This window comes from Falco cherrug, chromosome 4, assembly GCF_023634085.1.
Source record: "Falco cherrug isolate bFalChe1 chromosome 4, bFalChe1.pri, whole genome shotgun sequence".
Classification (NCBI taxonomy): Eukaryota; Metazoa; Chordata; class Aves; order Falconiformes; family Falconidae; genus Falco; species Falco cherrug.
Genome location: NC_073700.1, coordinates 59153374 through 59172973, shown reverse-complemented (window position 1 = coordinate 59172973; position 19600 = coordinate 59153374). Strand labels below are relative to the sequence as shown.

Here is a 19600-nt window from a genome sequence, read left to right as displayed (position 1 = left end):
CTCTGTGAAAGGAGAAGCATGAAGTGTGCAGCCTCTGATAGTTAGGAAGACTAAGCAGGTAACCAAATTAGTCTGTTCAGGCTTCATAAGCTAAGCCAGCACCCCTACCATTGAGGTTAAATTCATTAACAATCGTGAGGCATTCAGATACGGGAGGAGGTTATATCAGCACATCTGATATGCAGCTCTGGGGCTCATTGTCTCCTGTCACTGCAAAGAATTCACAAACCACTTCAAATTTAAAACCATCTGCAAGGGAAGGGCACCATTCTTTGCTCTAGAGATGATACATTTTTTGAGAGCAGTATACCAGTCTGCTTTTACTTTCCCAAGTCAGTTATTACTTAGGCCAGTAGAAATCCAGTAGAAGCTGGAAAATACTGCCTCTCAATGAGGAGAAATACTGCCCAGCATCTTTCTGGAAGCATCTTGGCCTGACGGCAGTGATTTCTTGCTCTTGGGTTCTAATAGATGCTGTCAGCACAAGGATTCATTATTTTCATGACAGGGTTGTATGTCTACATATTTGGGCATGTACACGTGAACATATATAATCCTAGTGTGCACAAGTTCTCCTGATGGAGTGCTAATATCCACAGTTACTTGACAAAGTCTGGTTTAGGAGGAGTTTCTTTAAATGACTATAAAATCTCTAGAGGTGCCCACAAAGGTTCAAAGGCCCAAGGTTGTCTGATCTTCTTTGAAAGAACCGAAACCCGAGTATACTGAATGAATGAATGAATAAAACATTGTTAGCATTTTCAAAATGCTTAAGCAATGTAGGACACATCTATACCTTGCAACAAACCACCTGAAGCCAGTGCTGGCCCAACTGATGGTCCCCACAGCACTGAACAACATCGCATTGTACGGGCTCAGAGGCTGGAACACGGGAGCAATTTAGCCCCGGGCAAGTCACTTAATTCTCTTATTAAGATTCCCTTTCTGCCAAGTGTGAGTAATACAGTTTACCTACATTACTGAGATGTCAGAAAGAATATTTTTTAAAGCAATTTGAAGACATAAAGCACGAAGAATGCATTAGGTATTATTATTACATGTGGAAAGTGCCATTTTAGCAACACACACCTTTCTGTAGGGAGGCTATATTTAAATAACATAACCCTATAATTACATTTCATTATCATTAATAGTATAAATAGTTATTTTAGAGCATCTCCTGTCCTGAGGTCTTTCAAAGTCTGTTACATCCCAATTGAAAAAGAAAACAAACTATATTCTATCACTAAAATGGCAATTCAGTTCTGTTATTATCCTTTAGATGCAAAGAAAAAGAGCTCAACAGGATTATCTAATGCCCTAAAATCTGAGAAACTGCTACCTTTTCCTTCTTAATGCTGACGAACAGACTACCCTCAGTTTCTCAGCATCACATGCCATAATTTGACCGCACAGCAGTTCAAATGCATTTGATAAATGTGTGTTACCTTTTTAGGTGTTTTCAAAAGAAAACAGAGGGGAAAATAAATGGCCAGTAAGGGCAGAAAGCTTTTTAAAAAATCATCCTTTTTAATACACAAGAAAAGTGAGCCTTCAAAGCCTGTGCATAAGCACCTACATAATTGGCTGGATTTTCAAGAGCACTGAGCTATCAGCGGTCCCCAGCGAGACCAAGAATAGCTTTTGGATGCTCAACAATTTATCAGGACTCAACAATTTCCCCCCAGGGCATTATTAACCAGCTATGTGGTATACAGAAAGCTCAGATATTTGAGACTGTCATTTTCAGTTGGACTTGGACACCTCACTCTATTAGGCTCCCCTAAAACACCCCCAAGTATTTTCATGTGTTTTATTCCTGGATCTTACAGGAAAAAAAAAAACCAACCCACCCAGACCTAATTTAAATAAATACTGCACACTAGGACTCAAATGTAAAAGCTGTTTCATGCTGCTAAAGGTTACATGCAGTAGTGATTAATTAGTCTTTTTCCTCATTCAAGTTTTACTTACCTGTCAATAAAAGACAGTATATGATCACCTGGCCAAAATGTGCATTATTTCCAGCTCTCTAATGTCACTCAAAAGCAGGCAACAGTTCAATTTGCCAGCAGTAATTTATTGCGTAGAATCAAAATTCTGCAACCAACCTCTTCTTATCTGTTACTTTCAACATCTCCCACAACTATTTGATTTTCTCTCTGGCTTTTTGTGTTAACTGGTCATCTCCTGCCAAATCCCAGCTACCTAAATAGGACTCTGCAGTTCATTCAGTAGTTATAGCTGTGTTTTGTGTATGCAGAGTGCATTTCACAGAAAACAGGATCACATTTTCAGTGGCACGACCGAGAAAAAACCCAGAAGGATATTTGTCCCAATTGCTCTAAAAAAAATTAAAATAATCAGGAGCTACCCTAGCTTTTTAGAAGCTGAATATGTGGCCAAAGTTTAAAGCATCGACCAACTGACCAAAAGAGTAAATGGCTAGCAGGCACTGGGATCTGCTGCTAAAAATGGACGTGAGCCTCCAGTGCCACCCTCAGCCATCTGCCTCTGCCGCGGTGTTGGTGCCGGAGCATGCCGCAGCGAGGTACCTGGGGGACGAATGCCACAGGCAGCCACTGCCTTCCCTCTCCCGACCCCTCCACAAACCCCCGCTCAGGCAGGGAGGAGGCGATCCCAGAGACTAGCAACGGCCGCAGCTACTTCTGCAAAAAATTTGTCTTCCCTTAAATCCGTCATTCCTGCAGACAGGAGTCACAGGTGGATTTTCTTTCTTTCTTTTTTAAAGAAAGCTCCTAGTCTTCTCTCGCTCCCTGGAAATTCACAAAGCAGACACCAATGATTTTATTTTTTTATCTGTTTGCTTAAGCTAATAGTCTGGCTTAATATGTGTTTTTTGTGTATTCTTCCCTCCTTCCCAGGAGATGAAAGCAAAAGGAAAAAGTAATGATAGGTAACGTTTTGCAAACAGAGTTAGCACAAGTGAATGCCACACCTTTTTCAGACAGAGTTCGGTCTCCCCTTTTGCACACTGACATCACAACCAGCCTTGAAGAATGCCTTAGCTGAAGTTGATCTATTCTGGAGTTACTTATATTATACAAGTTTGATGAATAATATAAAAAATGCTGTTCAAAAAATTTTTGGCTTGGGGCCATGGACTAATCTTCATTTGGTAATTGAAGGCTTATATGATAGAAAGAAACTCTATGGAAACTGTCAAGACAATGAAAAATAATGAAATATAAACATTCGAGTGTCACCTAAATTCAGCCTCATAGGAACTGTCATCTCTTGTTTTATCAGCAGTTTCAGCAATAAAAATAAATAAAAGTTATGCATTACACCTGACAAGCAGCCAACCACAAGTAAAAGTAGAAACAGTATTTGGTGAATAGCTTGCAAGAAGGCAATCCCTTTTTCCTCACAAAAAAATCTTCTTTTTGACTGACACAAGGCATTTTCTCAAAAGATGGGCCAAGGAAAGACAAAACATCAGTTCAGTGGATATCAGAGTCTGTGTTTCTTGCAACCCATAGGCATTTGTGATCAAAAATATGAGTCTGGATAGAACAGAATGAAACATAATCTGGAACATGGTTTGAAAAATGTTCATCACTGTGTCCCTACACAGTGACTCCCCCGAGAAACAGCACACTCGTGTAGCTTCATTATAGTCTCATTAACTGCTTCCCCAAACTTCTGCCACATCTATTCTTCTTCTTGCAGGACTACACACAACTTGGGTATTACAGTAGACCATGCCATAGCAACTTAGATGAATAAAGAATTGATTCTTACTCAAACTTTTTCATAGAGGTCAAGAAAAAATGACAAAGAAACTACTTGGGAAACAAAACAAAGAGAAATAAGTTCTAGTTTCAGTGAGAGGACTAGAAGTAGCATGAGCAACAAGCATCCCACTTGGATTGATTTAGGCTTATATTTTTAGCCTCAAGTACATGTTATTTCTCATGTGTATTTTACATGGCCTGTTGAGGTCAATTACCTCATATCTTTGTGTACATAAAACAGTATTCCCAGAAATTTTTATTACAGAAGTAGCAACCAAAGCCCTCTTTTCTTTCCTAGAGCAAGATGGGGAAGACCTTTTCAATATTTACTGAGGGGTGTAATTAACTCCAGTTGTATCACAAACGGACAAACTTCCAGTTTTCAGGTATTTTAAACCCGTAAGAATAAAACCAGAAGCTTATTGCATATTTTGGCAGCAGAAATAATTTTTAGAACAATGAGAATTTTTTGATTTGGTAACTTCCCATTCCATCAAATCTTGATTTCAATCTTTTTTGGTTTTCCATTTTAATGTAGATGCATATAAATCCTTAAGTAAAATTAGACTTATGGTCCAGACATGTTCAACATAGAATCATAAATGGTTTATAGAATCATAAATGGTTTGGGTTCAAAGATCATCTCAAAGATCACCTAGTTCCCACCCCCCCCTGCCATGGGCAGGGACACCTGCCACCAGCCCAGGTTGCTCCAAGCCCCGTCCAGCCTGGCCTTGGGCACTGCCAGGGATGGGGCACCCACAGCTGCTCTGGGCAGTGTCTCACCACCCTCACAGCAAAGAATTTCTTCCTTATATCTAATCTAAATCTCCCCTCTTTCAGTTGAAAGCCATTCCCCCTTGTCCTATCGCTACAGGCCCCTTTAAGAAAATCCCTCTCCAGCTTTGTTGTAGGCCCTTTAGGTACTGGGAGGCTGCTGGAAGGTCTCCCTGGAGCCTTCTCCTCTCCAGGCTGAGCAACCCCAGCTCTCTCAGCCTGTCTCCATAAGGGAGGTGCTCCAGCCCCCTGATCATCTTCATGGCCCTCCTCTGGACTCACTCCAACAGGTCCATGTCCTTCTTACGTTGGGGCCCCCAGAGCTGGATGCAGCACTGCAGGTGGGGTCTCAGGAGAGCTGAGAAAAGGGAAGAATCACCTCCCTTGACCTATGCTGGCCACACTTATTTTGATGCAGCTCAGGATATAGTTGGCTCTCTGGGCTGCAAATGCACATTGCCCAGTCATGTTGTGCTTCTCATCCACCAGCACCCATAAGTCCTTCTCCTCATGGCTGCCTTCAATCCATTCTCCACCCAGTCTGTATTTGTGTTTGGGACTGCCTTGATCCACGATCCATGTGCAGGGCCCTGTGCTTGGCCTGGCTGAACTTCATGAGGTTCTCACAGGCCCACCTCTCAAGCCTGTCAAAGTCCCTGTGGACAGCATCCCTTCCCTCCAGCATGTTGACCCCAGTACACATCTTGATGTCATTGGCAGAATTACTGAGGGTGCATTTGATCCGACCATCCATATTGCCGACAAGGACATTAAACAGTGCTGGTCCCAGTACCAACCCCTGACAAATGCCACTAGTCACTGGTCTCCACTTGGACATCGAGCTGTTGACCACAACTCTTTGAGCGTGACCACCCAGCCAATTCGTTACCCACTGAGCAGTCCACCTGTCAAATCCGTGTCTCTCCAATTTAGAGACAAGGATGTTGTGTCAATTGCATTGCACAGGTCCAGGTAGATGGCATCAGTTGCTCTTCCATTATCCACCAATGCTGTAACACCACTTTAGAAGGCCACCAAATCTGCCAGGCACAATTTGCCCTTACAAAGCCATGTTGGCTGTCATCAATCACCTCCTTATTTTCCATGTGCCTTAGCACAGCTTCCAAGAGGATCTGCTCCATGACCTTGACAGGCGAAGACGTGAGACTGATTGGCTTGTAGTTCTCCAGGTCTTCCTTTTTTCCCTTCTCAAAAATGGCAGATCCTCACCATAATGTCACCTGTCCCCACCCCTTGCTTTAATCCTGACCCATAAGCTCTCAGTCAGCAACTCCTGTATCCCCAGGCAGAACTCTATGGAAATTTGAAAGGTGCCTCCAGAATACTTTGATTTAGATGATATAGTGGGAATATCCCTGCATGAATGAACTGCATTTTACAGAACAAAACCTATGCATCATAGTTTCAAACTGCTCTAATTTACAGCAGGGTGAACACTGACGACTTAAAACCTGGGCTTAGCCTGTGACAGTGGCTGTGTGCTATTGATCACTGTAGTCTTTCTGGAATTCACAGCAGGATGCTGAAGAGCAAAAAAAAAAAAGCTCCCTTCTGGCATGACATACAAGATGACAATTTATTTACTGACCCACCCAAAATGCTAAGAGCATTATAACTGACTGAGGAAGTTCTAAAATTTATAGCAACTTACAAGAATTTATAGGAAACTACAGGAATTTATAGGAAGAACACTATCTAGCATGGAGGTTTGGCAGTGGACTGACTTGATCCTCAAGTGCATTGTAGTCACCTCCCACCTCGAGGTCAGGAGAGGACCAACGTGTGCAGTATTTCCTCCCAAGCAAGAGGATGGGAGCCAATGGGTGCTAAAATGAATCTTCTGAAACAAATGACGAGGAAACCAGGCCTGCAAACTTATTCCAGCATGTAAACACAGCCTGATTTATATTGTGGTCCTAATCCTGAAGTCCATTCTCAGACAGAGCTCCATAAGAGTTCACATATCTGAGTACCTAAGAGAAATTCGACTTCTGAAAGAAGCATTTCTCCCCATCGTGACAGAAGAGTACAGAGAAGAGCCACTTATGCTATCAGCTTTTTCTATCACAAAAATCACATGAAAACAGAATGGGCCAGCTGGAATAAAACAGTTCTAAGTTTGTTGCTCTTGCAGACTTAAAGCCTCAATTTTCTACATATGGGTTTTCAGACTATTGAAAGATGGTACAGGGGTCAGCTCAAGGCTTGAAGTCAATAGATTTATTTTCCATTTAACCACTTGCTCCAACCATCTCTTCATAACATTTTAGATAAATTCACCTTCCAGAATTCCTTAAAATTCTCTTACAGGGATACTCTGTCAACATGCAGCCCAGTATCAGTGCTGAATTCCTCAACACATTTGAGTGAAAGATGCCTAGTAGATAACAACACAGTCTCTTAATCTCTCAGAAGGGCATTAGAAAGTCCAGGTTGTAAACAAGGAGCAAAGCCAAATGAAGACATCATCTATTTACTTGCTATCAACCTTAAAGATGTTATGGGTAGGAAGGTTACATTTCTTAAGTAAATAAGTAGCAACTAAGTCAGCTAGTCCCACCAGCAGATATCTATTTGAACAAGAGAGAACTGGAGAGCCTTCAGCAAGGAAAGTCAAAACATTTCCTAGTCAATATACATTCTAGCAATGGACAAACTTTATGTGCTATGTATTTACCAGGGCTATTTCAATCAATTTCTCCTTGGATTTTGCTGTCCCATACATTCACAACTGCTCTGTTTTATCTGGCTAGTTTAGCTTGGATTGTTGGAATAAAACTTCTAATTATAGCACGACTTGCAACAGCAAAGTCAAGCATCAATATAATCCATGTAAAACCATGTATCATACCTTATGAGGAAAAGACCATGGAAAAGAATTCAATTTAATGCCACTGAAGCCTCCAACGATTAAGCTCACAAAGATTAATCTCAAATACTCATTAGATTCAATGGATCAGCGTTCTCAGCAATGTCTGTAAATTAACTTTTACATCACAGATATTGGAACATGAAAATTATAAAAAAGAATGCTGCTAGTATTAGTTTCTACTAAACTGTGAATTGCCAGGGTTTGTTAACTAGAAGAAACGAAGTTTAGGTACAAATTTCCTGCTACAAGGACTAGTCAATGCTTATTACACTCAGAGCAATGGAATCTACAGAATATGAAATTTAGGTAATAAAAACTAAAGAAGTTTTCATTATCCTTCCCCACCTTGAGCAATTCCTCCTTTTCATGTAGTACCACAGTATCTCAGAATAATAAAACCCCTGAAGGTTTTGCTTACTACATCCCTCAAGCTATATCATCTGCCTTGCCATAGACCATTTTGTACAGTTAAAACCCTATGACTTTGTGCCTCTTCTCTCTCTCATTTTGGTATGAGCGAAGTTGGAATATGTTTCCCCTGTCCATCCTTGACTTTCTTTCTACCAGTAATCGCAGAATACTGCATATGCACTTGAAAATAACCTGTTTGCTCCTAGCCGTGAAAACAGAAAGATAAAAGTGTAAAGCTGTCAGCACACTTAAGGATAGTTACAGCTTAATGTACCATTCATTAAATCCTACAACCACATTAAGATTAAGTATCAGACCCCTTTAAACCCTAGACAGAAAGAGTTGAGAGGTTGGTCACAGTGTGTGATTAAGCTAAATTAAAGACCCCAAATGCATTCCACAGAATATGCTACTGTATACATTCACCCCCAGTCAATTACATGTTTCTTGTGGTAACTCTGACAAGCTAAATTAACAATAAATTAATGTCTATATTGTGATTTAACTTTTGACAATAATATACTACAACAAAGCCTTAAGTATCTGCATGTAACTATTTGCTACAGACATAAGTGAAGGTAATGGAGTCAAAAACTGCAGACTAATTGCTTCAGATGAAGGCTTATTATCTCTCCAAGTTCAAGCTCAGCAGCAGTTAAGCAATAATACAAACTACTTTAGTCAAAGCATTGTGAATCTTTATATAAAATTTGCTTTTATTTTTATCTCTCTCGGTTTTTACAAACAATAAAAGAAACAGCCATTTGTTTTCAGACCAACAAAGGTAAGGATGTAAAGCTGAAGGGTTAAAAAACAAACAAACAAACAAACAACAGTTCAGCCTTCAGATTTGCTTGTTTACTATTTTGCACAAACTCTTCCTCTCCCCCTTGCTAATGGGTTTTCACAAGATCATTTAATGTGTAAGCTCAGCTTAACTCCTCCTAAGTGCGTGCTTCAGCCTGTCTCATCCTTCTTCACCACGAGACATACTCAGGGATGATTCCCCGCTCTGCTTAGATTTGGGTCTTCACACCTGTACAAGCAGATGCAATGAGGGCAGGAGGCTTTCCCACATGGGGATGGTGGCAGCGTGTATGTCCACCAAAGAGCTGTAAGGGACACACCAAGTTTGAGGCACCAGCAGAGAGATGTCTCCACATTCCTGCTCCCTTGGTGACTCCTCAGGATCCCATGGACTAAGTCTCTCCATCCCAGCATGCACCAATTCTAAGGAAACTGGCGTATCTTCTGCACATGATCATCTGCAATTTGGCTTTTTTAAGGTGGTCATGGAGACAGGGTCATGGAGACAGCCTTCCAACAGCACTCCTCACTTGCAGGGATGTAGGGAGATTGTTCCATCCTTTTGCCATCCTCTCCTGCCACAGCGCTGAGCCCGGAGGCACAGCCACACTGCTGGCACTGCAGGGCTATTTAACAAGATCCCAAAACAGAGTCTCTGTTACACCTCTGTGACCAGATGTTGTCCAGCAGACTGGGACAAATCCCACTCTAAGAAATCATGGGCTGTCTGCACTTTTCACCTGCCATTTCTATCACAACACAGTATCACAATACCTTGTAACAGTGATAGCCATACATTGCTTGCCAGTTACCATACATCACGCGTACAGCATACAGGCTGTCTCACAAACACCTTGTTCCAGCAGCAGTAGGGGCAGAGGCAACCCGGGCATTCAGGGATGGTAATACAAAGGAGGATGAGGGAAGCAGAGCTCTTTCCCTGGGTGAGAAGAGGACCTTAACCCTTTTCTTCCTCTTGTTCTTCTGGATATCTTCTCCCCTGGCAAAGACAGCTGCGGCTCTTTCCCCACCGCACCCCCCTATGCGAGGAATAGAAGGCAGTGACTTCGGTTAATGTGTTACTTAAGCACTTATTTTAAAGGCAGGGTATTTCTGAAGAGACACAGGGTATCTGAAAGCTGGCAAATATAGCCATCTTCACCATTTCACTCCAGGCCGGCAAGTAAACAGTTACTGGTGTGTTACAGGATGGAGATACTGAGACAAAGCACTGCCCAAGGCCACAACTCCAACACTTGGCAAAGGCAAGAGAAGAGGCAGTGCCCTGAACTCCCTCGTCACACAAGGCTTGCAGCTAGCCCTCACCTTGTATCTCATTCCTCTGTTGGTGCCACCGCATCACCCACACACTGCATGGAGAGCAGCCACTGTCCCGCTCTGTGAGCCCTCAGGAAGGTCGCAAAGCCTGCTGAGATCTTTCACTGAATGCATTCCTGGGAATGACAGGAGTCACTGCAGCTCTGTACAACCGGGCTGTTTGACAACGGACCATCACCCTAACCATAACCCTATACAACGTGGCCATAGCTGATTTTCCTCCTCTCCCTGCCTCACTGCTCCGGCTGCCACCTTCCTGTGGAACAGGGAAGGGTGCTGCCATGTGTTCCCTACTTCCTTATGAACCACCTGCCTACCTGCAGCTTCTTCCTCCACAAGCCCCTTTCACCACCAAAACCAATCCTACTTCTGCTCCAGATAGTTAAGAGTTATTCTCTAGCCCACTCATCTTCTCCTCTCTCACTTTCCTTGACCTGTGGAGGACTTTCACCAATGGTGGTGAGAAGTAGCTGTGTCCTCTCCATTTCCATCACACTTAAGGGCTCTCTCCACAACTTCCACAACTTTTGTTAGGGCTTTCTCTCTACAAGTGCCAGGCTCTGGGCTCCAGCCATGGCTCATAGTCTCATCCTGACTTTCAGGAAGATGCTCTCTATTGACCTCCTGGCCCCCAAACTTCAGCATCTAGCCCCTGCTTCTGACAGATTTTGTTTTTACCTTTGACCACACATATCCCTGGTTCATCATCCCCCCATTCACTTTTGCATTTAATCTCTATGGCTCCTAATGACACCACAGTATTCCTATTGAAAAAATTGAATTACTCCTTCTCGGAAAAGGTCTAATTGCATTATGGAACAGCGAATGCAAGGATGCATCTCTATCTTACCTCAAAATATAAAATTGATTCAAGTTCCCAAAATCCTAGAGTCAGGCACAATCCCATAATTCTGTGCATTATCTCTCTCATTTGCAAGTTTGCTTATAACTACCTGAAGTCCTGCCAGGATTTACTTTTATCTTGATCTTTTTCTGCTGAAATTTTTATTCATATCTATGTCTTCAGAATGAGTTTTAACTTTCAGGTTTTCTCCTATAACCCTTTCCCTACATTCTCTAAACGTCAAGGAGTATGTCTCTCTGATATCTCAGCTACTTGTGCAGCCTGAGTTACTACAGTATTTCAGAACTTTGTATTTCATGCAGTTATCCTCACAAGAATCCAAGGTCTTTTTTTTTTTTTTTTCAATGGAATATCTGAGCAGAAGAGTAGCTGCGGACTGCCACTGAGGACCTAAGTCTAACACTCTTGCTCAAAGCTGCAATGGAAGTCTGCAGCACAAGAAGCACGAGGTTCCATGCTCCAACCAGCTGAGCTGTCACTCAAAGCCACCTGATAATCCCACTCAAATTTTGCTCTGGAATCAGAAATAGATACTAACTCACCCTTCCACTCTTGATCACCTTCATTGATTTCAAATATAGGTCCCTCTCCAAATTTCTGTTTAACAAAGGTTTTGCAAACTTGCTTAATGCACTCCTCTCACTTCTGCAGTCAGTTCTTCCCCACAGCTGCAGCAGCCCTTTGGAGAAATGTGTTCAACTTTCCTGTTCTATTTCTGCTGACATTCTCTGAATCTATTTCACTTGCTTAAATCTCATTTAAGAATCACACAAGGCAGGGTAGAAGGACAAAATAAAGGATGAAAGGAAGGAAAACAGAAAGGGCAAAAGAACAAAAGACTTGAATGCAAAACATGCAGAATAAACTACATAAATAATATATATTACTGTATGCTACATAATTTAAAAAGTCCTACCTTCTCTCATATCATCCAAAGTGACCATAATTCACCACAAGTTAATGCATGATAAAGGTGACAAAGAAGCAGCGTTAAAGGCGTAAGAACTGAAAAACCTTTGTTCACAAAATGACTGCAGCAATGCACAGTGGTGCTAATGGACCACCACTGGAATGAAGGATCCAATGCTCTGAGGTAAAAGTTTTAAAAAAAATAGAAATCTAAGAAATTTTTTTTCTTGTAGGGCTCAAACACTCTCACATGACCCCTAGATAACTGGTGAACTTCAGAGACAAATTATTCTATCTTGACTCAACAGCAAAAGCAAGACTTAATGAGGAAGACTGCAACACAGGGTACCTCTGCCAGGAATGGAGGAAGCAGCAGCAACCAGCACGGTCCCAAAGACAAGTGGCAGAACATCTCCCACTTGACCTATCAAGGTACAGCCAAAGCATATAGCATAGCTAATCTCAAGCAGCATCCTATGGAAGTATACCAACCCTTAGAAGTGGTGTACTTAGAGGATCACCAACTAGAGCACGGTCTTGACACGTCTGAAGCCTTCCAGAAGCAATTCCACTTCAGTACTGAACACCAAAAAAGCTTTCCTACAGCCTTCTCATTTTGAGACTCCAGTTTTATGCCAGACATGGTCCTTTCTATCTCTGTCTCCCCCTTGCCATGGCTCAGCTGCTTGCATTCCTGGTGGCAAATTAACAGCTTGAAAAGGCTGCCAGTTTGATGCAATTTCATGTTCTTGACTACAGTATCCTCAGCAGCACTATTACGGAAATTTAACCTCTTGAGAAATAGATTAGATATCATTAATAGAATGAAACACAAATGTTCCCTATGACTTCCTGGAGAAAGCCTGTGTTGGGTCTACAACAGGAGATGTAATTTACAAGAATTGTTATCAAGAAAAAAGAAGTGCTATCTCATATCAACAATTTTATTTTTAAAAAATTATGTGCTTAAACAGCTAACACTAAACAGTTCCAGTAAAACTAAAAAAAAAAAACAAACCCTAAAAAAATTAAAAATCCTTTGGTTTTTATGCAAGTGAGTCAGGTTTCTCCTCTTCCCCTTCTCTTTGGCAGACGCAGTCCAAAAGCGGACATAGTTCCCTGATTTCTGCACAGCTGTAATAACCAGAGCCAGAATACTGCAGCAAGTCAGTGAGAATGAGGGATTCTCACAAGCAGGGACTCACCTTTGGGATTTGACAGTTTTCATCTCCAGCCAAGAACGTAGGAGCTCTGCTATCACAAGTCACTGAGATAATACGCTAAATTAGCTCATCTCCTGGGATACTCCCTCCCACCTGTTCAACAGCTCCAGGCCAAGCTCCATTCAGCCCACTGTTGAATCTGGGTACTGCAGAGGTATGTCACACTGCTCTTCAGTTCCTCTCCGTGGCTTTTATGGCACTGGGGTGCTGCAGTGGGGAGTCTGACGGTGCCAGCTAGTGGCACTGCAAATCAGGGCTTTCTGGTAACAAATCCGCAGCTCAGCCTGCTTCCAAACATAGACGCGTCATCTCCAACCTTGCTAAGAAAATGTAAAGGATTCAGTAGTGGCTCTTTGTGGTCTACAATACACCAGGGATAGTGTTGACAAATAAAAGGGTGAAGTCCCTTCCCTATCTCGACAGATGAAATTCATAACTTACAATACGTGCCTGAACCAGCCGCACACTGCAGCCTGTTTACAAGGTGAAGGGGTCCTGCACTCTTTGGACCCAATTTGTATTGCTCATGTGATGTAAGGAGGCTTTAGTGTCACAGAGAATCAGGATTATTCCAGTATTTCAGGTACAGCATGTTGAACTAAGACATTTGGCACCCAGGGATGATAATTTTCTAGACAGCACTCAGGTAAGCAGAGCAGATCTCAAATGATTTTAAGTCACACCTCACAGAAACAAACAAACAAACAAACCATTTAAGAATATCTTCAGACACAGGAACATAGCTCACATTAAGTTACATTTATTTAACTGTATTCCCCCATCCCTACTAAAGACACGTGGGGTGCATCTAGTACTTTTGTTCAATTCAGAACTGCACTACTGACCAAATCTCCCAGTTGTTCCTATCTACCACGCTCTAACTCGTATTTTATAGTGGCTTCAGAGCACACAGACTAGTTTCCTTTTGGATGAAGCTAAATGAGAAGATGCTGTTCAACCACTAATGAACACTCACACCAGTCTGGAACTAGCTTGAAAAAATGCGTATTTGGGAGCTCAATACCATCTCTCTCACTCTCATGGGGTGGGTCCACACTACTTCCCAATGTAAGCATACCCATATTTTTAAGTTTAATCTACTTTGGGAATGAGGTAACAGCATAGGACTTATCTCACGATGCTTGAGGATATTTATGACCTTCAAGGGAGACGTCAGGGCGCACAGGGGTTGACAACCCTTGCTGCAAGAATCCCAGAATTACCTGAATTATAAGTATGTATGGGAAGAACCTGCATAATGCACCTAAAGTGCACCCTTTTTTTCTTATTTGGATAAATTTACTCAAATAGAGGCACATTTCAGCATGGTATATTAGATACTCCAGCTGTACTCACTCTTCAAGCTACTACAGGCTATTTCTGTGAAGTACAGAGTGGCAGGGGAACATTAGAAGCATGAAATATTAATCTTTCCATCATTTTATTCCTGAGTCTGGTCTAGGTTTTCCAAGTTAAATGTGTTCTGTCCCCACTTGAAGACACTTACTATTTGATATTCCACCTGTTCCGTAAAATTCAAAATTGATTACCTTAATGACAACTAATAGGCAGAACTGTTCTATTGATCTGACTCCACTCCTCCATGGACCCCACTTCAATAAAAGGCAGCCCTCAAGCTATTTTTCCTTCTTACTTAATTTTTGATCTTTTGCATGGACCTGCATGCAAACAATCATTAACAACCTTGTCTAGGACATGATCTCGCTCCCTGCAAGTCCATGATAGTTCTCTATACAGAAAAAGAAATGGGAAAAATCATTTATTCTGAGTGTTCAAGTACCAAATTAACCAATCAACTCTTTAAGTATGTTTTATAAAAGGTGTTCTTTGAGAATCTGTGATTCTGTTATCCTTGATATGCTGACTCATTTTTAAAAATACTTAAACGTCTCATTTTAGCATTATGCCTATTACCACATTTTCATAAAAAAACTCAGCCTCCTCATTTTTATGTATGACTGTAGAGCTATTTGCATTCCCAGAGGCCATTAAAAGTAACAAGAACTGGGCTAAACTAAGATAACAAATTTACAGGCTTATGTTAAAACACAAGGATCTTCAGTCAAAGTAAATTACTAAAGCACATTGACCCAGCACTTGACCTGTTGTTGCTATTTTCTTCTCCTTTTTTTTTTTTAATGGAAAAGTCGTTTTAATGGTATATTCACACATCCAGCTAACAATCCCCAAGACAGAGAACAAGATTCACTCGTCCTCTTGAGCCAGATCCCAAGTCTATTAGTGGCTGCTGCTTTTCTACAGACTTCTGAGCACGGGGTCCAGCTGAAAGCCAACTGTAATCACCGTACACTGCACGGCATCCAGCTCCAGCCATCTGAACAAGAAACCATAGCTGTGTCAAAAGCACCTACGCCTACAGAGGCAACCACATTCAACTTACATCTTGATCAAGCAATCACAACGTGACAGTAAGAGACAGTATTACATATCACTTACAGAATGTTTTCTGCACATGATGCCCAAAAGACTTAAAGTTCAGACCCAGGAAACAGATAAGCAAGGAGATAAATGATTAAAATTCTGAATAATTTAACTGGCGTGGAGGTGAGCAACATTGCTTATCAGAAGGAAACTGTATTGAAACATTTTTAATTAACAAAGGGAAGAAAGAGATGTTAATTACCTGGCTTCAAGCAGGTAAGGCAGTGCATTGCTTATCTCCATGTCCCAATCATTTTCTAATTATTATAATTTTTGCAAATCTCAAGACAGAACTTTATTTGCATATAGGCACATGGGTCTGAATTAGATTTTTAAATTTATGCCTACAAAGCTTCTGCAGACGTTTTCAAACTTTCCCCGCTCTGTTCCTGCAGTATCTTTTTGTGCCCAGCACCTGTTTGGGTTAGCATGGAAGGACACAGCATAGACTTAAGCCAACTGTGTCACTTGCATGTGTCTGGATGCAGGGAATGCCGCAGCAAGGAATACTGAAAAAGGATGGTCACAATCTCTTATGACAGCAGCCGCTGCTTCTGAGAAAAAACTCAGTCCCTCTAAAGACAGACTAGCACTTTGCCTTCAATATTCTCCCAGCTACAATTTTCAGTTTCTTGATCAGTTTTAAGCAAGAAAAAAAAATATCTCAGGAATTCTTGTTATGCTCAAGCCTGGAAATAGAATTTCAGCTGGAAGTAGAATTTGGATAGACCCCTTTTTCAGTTATGAACTGTTTGAAATAAAATAAGGCTTTAGATCTGGTTTTGGTGTTGGAAGATAAAAGTGCACTCAAATCAATGGACACAGATTGGATTCAACCCCCCAGTGCCAAGCCATTTGACTAATAATGTATTGTGAAAACAAACAACCAGAAATTATGGGAGTGTGCAAAGTTGCTTACAGACTCAAACGTTAATATTCATCGATATCATTGATATTTATATATGCTTGATATTTCTATTTCATGCTCACACTAGAGCAGAGCTGAGAGAGCATGTACTTTCAGAATATTTAGGCATACCATATGGGTATAATTGCAACTCAATCAGTCACAGAATATATTCAATCAAGACTGTATAATACCAAAGACCTATTTTGGGCATTTTATACTTCATATGTGAAGAGCGAAGTAGCAAAGACACGGCATACCACTAGCAAAATGGCATTAGGCAGGTAACACTACCTGAAACAAAACCACTGCTCCTTTATAAAAGGCAGCTGACTTACACTTCTTGACTTACAACCCCCGACACTTTTACACAGCTTTATGGAGGAGGAGGGGACAGCCCCACAGCTCTCTTTGTTCAGAAACGGCACTTACACACCCCTGCCTCCCAGAAACACAGCGAGACTGATTTTAATCTGCAGCAAACAGTGACAAAAATGCACATTCTAAAAGCAACAGACAGAGAAGCCTGACAGATGTAAGGTTAGATGAAGACACAGTTTCTTTACTCTCAGTATGAAAGTTGTTTTCTTGTTTTCACTGAACCATTGAGCCTCTTTTGGCCATTAGTAAAATGTCACCCAGAAAACGCTGATCATATGATGCTACTTGTGGTGCCTCATGTCTTTCCATGCTTTTCCCTTCCCCAGTTCTCTAAAATAAAGCACAAAGAAAAAAAAAAAAAGAAAAAAGATAAAAAGAAAAAAAAAAGAAAAACAACGTGCGAGGCACTCAGCCTATCAAGCCAGGAAGAACTAATTTAAGAATTAATTTGTGCCCTGAGAGATCTGTTTAAATTATCCTCCCGTGTTGTCCTAACCGAAGATTAAAGCGGTGAACTTCCAATGTCTTAAGGAGACGACGAAAATTGAAGAACTGGAGCGTACGGGCTCCGCCGCGGTCCCCCCAGGCACGGGGCCGAGCACAGGGAGGGCAAGCGGGTGCCGGTGAGGATGGAGCTGCTGATCTGCCGGTGCACCAGGAGCCCAGGAACCTTTGGCGTCCTCAGCTGGAGCTCAGAGATCGTACCCAGACTTTCCCTTATGCCATCACTTCCTAACTATGCCTATCCTTTACAGCTGATGATCTGTCCTCTTTTTCTGCCACCCGCTGCTTTTTTTTGACAGGGAAAGTTTTGACTTCATCCTGTCCTGGTAAGTGCAGTCAGACAGAAATACCCTCTAGAAAACTGGCATGACAGGGGAAATTAAGTCTTTAACTTTCTGCCTCTACAGAAACACATAAAGCAGCTACCAAGAGAAATAAATGAGTCAAGTTCAGATATGGTGTAAGCACTGCAATTTTCCCCAAAGTCAACGGGAGTTATACCTACTTACAGCTGCTTTTTGCCCCCCTCCTGCCCCCCCATCACTTGCACACGCACAGCCTAAGCACACGCTATACTCTGAAGTGTCCCTCTAAGAAAATGACAGATAAAAAAAAAAATAAAAAATCCCTGAAAGTGCACAACAAAGAAGCTAAACCCCACTTTTGCAGTTTTACATCCATCTGCAGAGGGGCTGTTAAAAAGCCTTACCCCCTTCCTCCAGCAAGAAGGGGCCTCCGTCCCAGCATCCTGCCCCACACACACACGTAAGGAACAAGTTACAGAACAAACCTCTATAGCCTTCAGCAAGAGGTACAGGCTGTTAAAAATAGCACAGTTTCAGCTTCCCCCTGCCAGCCTCCACAACACCGAGAAAGCAGACCTTGAACCCAGCCACACAGTACTTTCCTCCTGCCACTGGCTGGTGACTCAGTTGACAATTTTAGGAATGCACACCAATAAGATTCAAGGAAAAAAAAAATCATACAAGAAACATAGAGCTATACAATGCAAATCTGTATTTGTTTGAAATTGAGGAAAATAAGCATTACCTGTTCTTGTTGTTGGGCTTGTTTCCCTGATGCATTTTGCTCCTTGGCTGTAGTCATGCTCACCTATTTGTGCCCACTGCAGTGGCAAACAGGATTTTACAGTGTGTGTGTGTGTGTGTGTGTGTGTAAGCTTGTCCGTGTGTTTTCAGACATACACGCGCACACACACACACAAAGACTACAGGGATAAGGATGAGTAACTAGTCCATCACTTAATCACCAGCTGAGAAATTTCCCACCCCCACAAAAAGAAATAAATAAAAATGCAATGTAAAAAAGCACTAGTCTAGCTGTCTTCCCCCTTGAGCCTCTAAAATAAAAGCAGAAGCAGGAGCAGAGAGAAGGATGCTGTGGGGGCTTCTTCAATTAGCAACAGCCTCTGCAATCGTCACAGAAACAATGATAACTGCTTGGCAACCAGCAACTGGCAGCTCGGAGCGGGAGGCAGCGATGTGGTCCTCCTCGCTCCCCACCTCCACGGCGGCAGCCCGCGCGTTGCGCATGCACCGGCCGCCTCGTAGCACAATGTGCTGCTCGCTGGCGATGTGCAGAGCTGGAGCTCGGCAGTCATCTCCCCTCCTGCAGCTGTGGGAAAGGGACCGCAGGAGCCCTGTGCTCGGGAATTAAATCCTGCCTTCCCTGCGTTGCTAGCGACGGGAATCCCGTGGATGCGGAGTTTCTGGCAGACAGGCTCTTGTCTTCTCCCAACTCGCAGAGGTTTCAGTGCCCAGGCAGTTCCCGGCTATGACGGGAAGCTGTGCCAAGGGCAGCCTCTGCCCCGCGGTCAGGGCAGTCCTGGAGGATGCAGCGTGCGCTCCCAGGGCAGTCCTGGAGGATGCAGCGTGCACTCCCAGGGAAGCAGGTGCCCAACGATGTGACACAGAAAGCACCAGCACTCCCCAGCGAGCTGCTTGCCTCGCAGCCAAAGGGTGGGTGACACGTTCACCAAAGTAAACATGCCCCCAGACTCCCCTGGCCCCGTCCATGTCCCTGACGTGACGGGGGTCCCTTTGTGGTTGTGATACCATGGCTGCCTCCTGTGCACTTGCAGCTGCCATGTAGGTCACGTTGCAGGGTGACACACCAGCGTGTGCTGCCTGCTCCACTCCATGCTGCTGTAGCTCCCTGCAGACTCCCTGTCATGATGGAGATCTCTCCAACACGATGGGGCTGTAAAACAAGCCTTCCTAGCCTGCTCGCCCACCTTGCTGGTGGCATGGGGTGACACGGGGTGTGCCTGAGCATGAGGCATAAAGCGAGAACCACTCTCCAGTAACCCTCAGGGGACCTCACATAGTTGGGCAAAACTTCGAG

General features: G+C 42.7%; 1 protein-coding gene across 4 annotated transcripts in view; it reads right to left on the bottom strand.

The window, feature by feature from the left end:
* DPP6 (dipeptidyl peptidase like 6) overlaps nt 1-19600 on the bottom strand; it is a 572381-nt gene that overhangs the window by 245792 nt on the left and 306989 nt on the right. Inside the window, exon 1 of one of the 4 annotated variants that reach the window (XM_014282471.3) lies at nt 18287-18716. The exons of the other annotated variants lie outside the window; for them this stretch is intronic. Coding sequence (XP_014137946.2) covers nt 18287-18343 — 57 coding nt within the window. The 5' untranslated portion in view covers nt 18344-18716. Of the gene's footprint in view, nt 1-18286; nt 18717-19600 lie in introns of those variants that run through there. 4 annotated transcript variants of the gene reach the window in all.